This window comes from Pseudophryne corroboree, chromosome 4 (genome assembly GCF_028390025.1).
Source record: "Pseudophryne corroboree isolate aPseCor3 chromosome 4, aPseCor3.hap2, whole genome shotgun sequence".
NCBI lineage: Eukaryota > Metazoa > Chordata > Amphibia > Anura > Myobatrachidae > Pseudophryne > Pseudophryne corroboree.
The window spans coordinates 746692539-746698886 of NC_086447.1; the positions used below are offsets into that span (position 1 = coordinate 746692539).

At 48.6% G+C, this 6348-nt stretch overlaps 1 protein-coding gene across 1 annotated transcript; it reads right to left on the reverse strand.

Annotated features, from left to right (window-relative positions):
• Positions 1–1833: 1833 nt before the first annotated feature.
• On the reverse strand, positions 1834–5358 carry LOC134911745 (serine/arginine repetitive matrix protein 1-like). The gene is made up of 6 exons (XM_063919799.1): positions 5177–5358; positions 4490–5009; positions 3874–4413; positions 3647–3775; positions 2478–3571; positions 1834–1955 (listed from the first exon to the last, which is right to left on the reverse strand). The coding sequence occupies exons 1-5, from the start codon at positions 5351–5353 to the stop codon at positions 3432–3434; spliced, it is 1506 nt and encodes a 501-aa protein (XP_063775869.1). The 5' UTR covers positions 5354–5358; the 3' UTR covers positions 1834–1955; positions 2478–3431.
• Positions 5359–6348: the final 990 nt, after the last annotated feature.

Consider the following 6348-nt stretch of genomic DNA (forward strand, 5'->3'; position numbering starts at 1 on the left):
AAGAAGGAGCTAACACGGAGCGATTCCGCTAGGCATGTGGGACTTGTGGATGCAGCCCTTAATTCGCTTAACAAGGATTCACGGGTGGTCAATCTGTTGAAATCAGAGCACTACATTTTGGCCACCGTGCTCGATCCTAGATTTAAAGCCTACCTTGGATCTCTCTTTCCGGCAGACACAGGTCTGCTGGGGTTGAAAGACCTGCTGGTGACAAAATTGTCAAGTCAAGCGGAACGCGACCTGTCAACATCTCCTCCTTCACATTCTCCCGCAACTGGGGGTGCGAGGAAAAGGCTCAGAATTCCGAGCCCACCCGCTGGCGGTGATGCAGGGCAGTCTGGAGCGACTGCTGATGCTGACATCTGGTCCGGACTGAAGGACCTGACAACGATTACGGACATGTCGTCTACTGTCACTGCATATGATTCTCTCAACATTGATAGAATGGTGGAGGATTATATGAGTGACCGCATCCAAGTAGGCACGTCACACAGTCCGTACTTATACTGGCAGGAAAAAGAGGCAATTTGGAGGCCCTTGCACAAACTGGCTTTATTCTACCTAAGTTGCCCTCCCACAAGTGTGTACTCCGAAAGAGTGTTTAGTGCCGCCGCTCACCTTGTCAGCAATCGGCGTACGAGGTTACATCCAGAAAATGTGGAGAAGATGATGTTCATTAAAATGAATTATAATCAATTCCTCCGCGGAGACATTGACCAGCAGCAATTGCCTCCACAAAGTACACAGGGAGCTGAGATGGTGGATTCCAGTGGGGACGAATTGATAATCTGTGAGGAGGGGGATGTACACGGTGATATATCGGAGGGTGAAGATGAGGTGGACATCTTGCCTCTGTAGAGCCAGTTTGTGCAAGGAGAGATTAATTGCTTCTTTTTTGGGGGGGGTCCAAACCAACCCGTCATATCAGTCACAGTCGTGTGGCAGACCCTGTCACTGAAATGATGGGTTGGTTAAAGTGTGCATGTCCTGTTTTGTTTATACAACATAAGGGTGGGTGGGAGGGCCCAAGGATAATTCCATCTTGCACCTCTTTTTTCTTTTCTTTTTCTTTGCATCATGTGCTGATTGGGGAGGGTTTTTTGGAAGGGACATCCTGCGTGACACTGCAGTGCCACTCCTAGATGGGCCCGGTGTTTGTGTCGGCCACTAGGGTCGCTAATCTTACTCACACAGTCAGCTACCTCATTGCGCCTCTTTTTTTCTTTGCGTCATGTGCTGTTTGGGGAGGGTTTTTTGGAAGGGACATCCTGCGTGACACTGCAGTGCCACTCCTAGATGTGCCCGGTGTTTGTGTCGGCCACTAGGGTCGCTAATCTTACTCACACAGTCAGCTACCTCATTGCGCCTCTTTTTTTCTTTGCGTCATGTGCTGTTTGGGGAGGGTTTTTTGGAAGGGCCATCCTGCGTGACACTGCAGTGCCACTCCTAGATGGGCCCGGTGTTTGTGTCGGCCACTAGGGTCGCTTATCTTACTCACACAGCGACCTCGGTGCAAATTTTAGGACTAAAAATAATATTGTGAGGTGTGATGTGTTCAGAATAGGCTGAAAATGAGTGTAAATTATGTTTTTTGAGGTTAATAATACTTTGGGATCAAAATTACCCCCAAATTCTATGATTTAAGCTGTTTTTTAGGGTTTTTTGAAAAAAACACCCGAATCCAAAACACACCCGAATCCGACAAAAAAAATTCGGTGAGGTTTTGCCAAAACGCGGTCGAACCCAAAACACGGCCGCGGAACCGAACCCAAAACCAAAACACAAAACCCGAAAAATTTCCGGCGCTCATCTCTAATAAAAACCACAGAAAACTTCTCTTTTTAAAAATTTATTGAAGAAAAATTGTATTTGATTATTGAAATAAAAATTGAAAGGTAATAAAACAAAAAAGTAGTTTGTTATTCTTTATATTCTTTTCTTGTGTAGATAGATATCTGTGGGGAAAAGAAAAAAAGTATATTAAGTAAACACACTAAAGTCATGTTCATTTCTTTCCCAAGAACATTTGTGGAACCACATAGCCCAGCATGACCCATTGCTGGGCTGTGTGGTTCCACAAAGGCAGGCGGTCTAAAGTGGAATAGTGGCGTCTGTGGTCAGCACTTTGACACGCTAACATTTGTGGAACCACATAGCCCAGCATGACCCATTGCTGGGCTGTGTGGTTCCACAAAGGCAGGCGGTCCAAAGTGGAATAGTGGCGTCAGTGGTCAGCACTTTGACACGCTAACATTTGTGGAACCACATAGCCCAGCATGACCCATTGCTGGGCTGTGTGGTTCCACAAAGGCAGGCGGTCCAAAGTGGAATAGTGGCGTCAGTGGTCAGCACTTTGACACGCTAACATTTGTGGAACCACACAGCCCAGCATGACCCATTGCTGGGCTGTATGGTTCCACAAAGGCAGGCGGTCCAAAGTTTCTAGAATATATACATTGAAACATTGCTCTACTCACCTTGGTACGCACAACACGAACTTATGCCGTCCACTTCAATTTTCCACCCAATCCTATGAATAAGCCAAAAACACACACTAGTGAATAGTAAATTCACACAACAGTGAAAGCCTATTGTACACCATTACAAAAAAGGATTTTTTGGGTAAAAGAGTGGTATCAGAATTGCTCTTTGGCCCATCATACATGTAGCCACAAGGAGCTTTCATCCGTTACCACACGCGCCCGCATACATGCCCGCGCATGTATGCCTACACAAAGCTCCTTGGTAGTACCCGGTCACGGGTGGGGAAGCCCAACAAAGAAAAAACAATAGTAAGAAAAAAAAAAAACTAATGGGAGGGGAAGAAAGGGATACATGAAAAACATATGAAGTAAATAAAACAATACGACCGGGCTTATGGTGGAAGTCTGTCCGGATCCTGGTGTTCCTCCTGAGTGTGGGGTGTCGATGTCCTGGGAGGCTGGGTAGTACGTTGACTGGGCCTCTGTGCCCATGCGGCTGTAGATGTGGCGGCCGGTGGTGGAGGCATCTGGTGGGTGGGGTACATCCCTGTATATCCCTGGTACATCTGTGACTGTCTGTACTGGGATGGTAGTTGAGGAAGGGTACGAGGCGTCCTTGTGGCTTGTGACGGCGGAAATGGTGGATCACCAGCGTGTTGATGAGCTGGTTCTGGGAGCTTGTCATAGATCATCTGCAGTGTGGTTGCGATGAGCTGTTGGCTGGATGAGGATTGTCGATGGCTCTCCGACATGTTGGTATTGCTGTGTGCCAGACATGTTGTGTTCTCCACGAGCCGGCTCACGGATTCGGCCAGAATGTGAAGGACGTCCATAGTCTCCCTATGATCTTCCATTCTGACCTGTAGCATTGTGGCCGTGCTGTCGGCAAGAGCCTTCTGCATTTCAAGCAGACTGTTTGACATCTTCTCCATTGTCCTCTCAATGTTGTCACTTGTCAGGTCTGCTTCCAACGACATTTGTGTAGGTATCCTGGCGGGAAGTAATCTCCGATGCCAGGGTGTGAACCCTCTGAACAGTTGAGGGATTCTGCCCTTCCTGGACGTCTGCCACCACTTGCATTTGGGCAGCTGAAAAGAAAATTAGAAAATTTAATACACATTCATCATACATTTGTTTGAAGGCTCACAATTCTATTTACTCACACAGGGATGTAGCAACTGCAGCCTGCTGCACTTCCACCTCGTCATCCTCTGACGACTCCTGTAGGAGGAGATCCGGCCTGTAGTAGGAACCAATTCCCGAAGCTAGTCCGCTGCTGATCCGTGGCACCACTGTTTGCAAAATAAATTTTTGTTTAAGTTAATAAACTATACAAAACTGCTGAAACCCCCCCCCCCCCCACACACCCCCCCAAAAATTAAATACAAACCTTCTCCATCCTGTGGTGCCGCTGCTCCAGGAGCTTCACTTGTCCTCTTATCTGAAGAATTTTCAAGGGTCTGGCTGGATACGTCTGCACGGCTGTCCTCAAACCCAAGAAAAGTCTCGTCTGTTAACCCTGTAGACTCAAACAGATCGGGTGATGGGTCCACAAGGGTTGTGTCTTGAGGCTCTTCAGTCACAGTCCCTGAGCTCCTGGAGATACGACGATCTGGTGATGACCTGCGCGCAGGAGCTGTAGTTTGGCGCCCATCTTGTGGTGTGGTCGCCGACGGTGTATGGCGCACAGGTGAAGTTCTGTGCGCTGATGTCTGGCGCACAGGTGATAGTCTGCGCGCCGACGTCGTCTGGTGCACAGGTGACAAACTGTGCGATGACAATCTGTGGCGCACAGGTGAAGATCTGCGCGCTCCTGATGCTTTCTGCGCAGGTGTCGGCCCGCGCGCTGCTGTCGATGCCTGCTGCGCAGGTGTCGGTCCGCGCGCTGGTGATGTCCTGCGCGCAGGTGATGTCCTCTGGGCAGGCCTGTCTGGAAAAAAAATAATCACATTAGCAAGTACAAAACAATTTTTTCGTTAATACAGCTCATCTGAATTTATTCTTACCATCAGGCCTCCTTTTGGACTGCTTATCTCCCGCCTTCTTCCGTCTTCTGGGCGGTTCTTCCTCCTCGGGAAAGCCAGCAGGACGGCTAGAGTCCACACCTCCGCGAACTCCTTCGACCATGGCAGGGTTCATGCGCCTTCTAATAACATTCTCCCAGGGTAGCCACTTCAGGTTGAGAGCCGGTCCACCTCCCGTAGCGGTCTCATGTCGGCGCTGAATCCCCATCTTCTTTTTGGTCTGTCTGCGGCAATCACTGTACCGCTTCATGCAGTTTCTGGTGCTCCGGCGGTTTCCAGATACTGCAGTGACTTGGCTTGCGATGGAATCCCAGATGCTTCGCTTTGTCCTAGCTGCTGTGGTCTGTGCCCTTGGTCCATACAGAACGTCGTAGGACCTGTCGACGCCATCCACTAGAGCACAGTTTTCCGCCTCAGTGTATCTGGGGCCACGCGGCTTTTTCGGTCCTGCATCTTCACCAGAGGCTTCCTCCTCCGACTGCTCCTCTGGCTGGCTTCTTGCCTTTAGGGATTGAAAAAAAAAAAACATGCATTTAATAAGATCGGTATGTACCTGTGAGTGTCAGTATCCCTGGCATTGCGCACATATACCTGTAGGTGTGCATGGCAGTGCGGAAACTAGGGTGGGTCAAGTTGGATGCTATTTGTGTCTGCAGGTGTTGTCAGTACCTTTCTACTAGGCTTTTTCTTAGTCTTCTCATGGGCCCTTGATGACCGCGGCTGGTCACTGCATGCCTGGTCGGTCGTATCCCCCTCCTGGGTCGGCTCCCACTCCTCGTTGCTATGCAGGGATAGATCCGAGTGGGTGGGGGAAGGGGGGGATCGGGGCTGCTTGTCCCTTGACATCTCTGTTTTAAAAAGACAAAAAAAAATTTTTTTTTATATATATTTAAAAATTTAACACATTACACAATTAAATGCAATCACATCATGCTGCTGGGACCCCAGTTCTCAAGCAGGACCAAAGCACAAAACCAAAAAAAATAAAAAATAAATAAAAAACCTGTACAAGCATCCCTGCACATACTGGAAATCAACCATAGCAGACACCCAAAATGGCTGACACACCCAAAATGGCTGACACACCCAAAATGGCTGACACACCCTAGCCAAAAAGCATCACTACACACTCAGGAGGTACACCAGAGCTAAAAGAGGAGGAAAAAAACATGTTTGGCATACAACCGACACATGTCGGCCGCATGGCCGACCAAACTTGCTCCAAATCACCCCAAACTAACTGAAAAGCATCCCTGCACACTCAGGAGGTACACCAGAGCTAAAAGAGGAGGAAAAAAACATGTTTGGCATACAACCGACACCACATGTCGGCCGCATGGCCGACCAAACTTGCTCCAAATCACCCCAAACTAACCGAAAAGCATCCCTGCACACTCAGGAGGTACACCAGAGCTAAAAGAGGAGGAAAAAAACATGTTTGGCATACAACCGACACCACATGTCGGCCGCATGGCCGACCAAACTTGCTCCAAATCACCCCAAACTAACCGAAAAGCATCCCTGCACACTCAGGAGGTACACCAGAGCTAAAAGAGGAGGAAAAAAACATGTTTGGCATACAACCGACACCACATGTCGGCCGCATGGCCGACCAAACTTGCTCCAAATCACCCCAAACTAACCGAAAAGCATCCCTGCACACTCAGGAGATACACCAGAGCTAAAAGAGGAGGAAAAAAACATGTTTGGCATACAACCGACACCACATGTCGGCCGCATGGCCGACCAAAATTGCTCAAAATCACCCCAAACTAACCGAAAAGCATCCCTGCACACTCAGGAGGTACACCAGAGCTAAAAGAGGAGAAAAAAAACATGTT

Excerpts from the sequence above, each read along its gene's own strand:
- LOC134911745 (XM_063919799.1), bottom strand. The coding sequence starts at position 5,353 with ATGTCAAGGGACAAGCAGCCCCGATCCCCCCCTTCCCCCACCCACTCG. Across the intron at positions 5,010-5,176 it reads AGAAAAAGCCTAGTAGAAAG|GCAAGAAGCCAGCCAGAGGA; the intron begins GTACTGACAACA and ends CAATCCCTAAAG. Across the intron at positions 4,414-4,489 it reads GTCCAAAAGGAGGCCTGATG|ACAGGCCTGCCCAGAGGACA; the intron begins GTAAGAATAAAT and ends TTTTTTTTCCAG.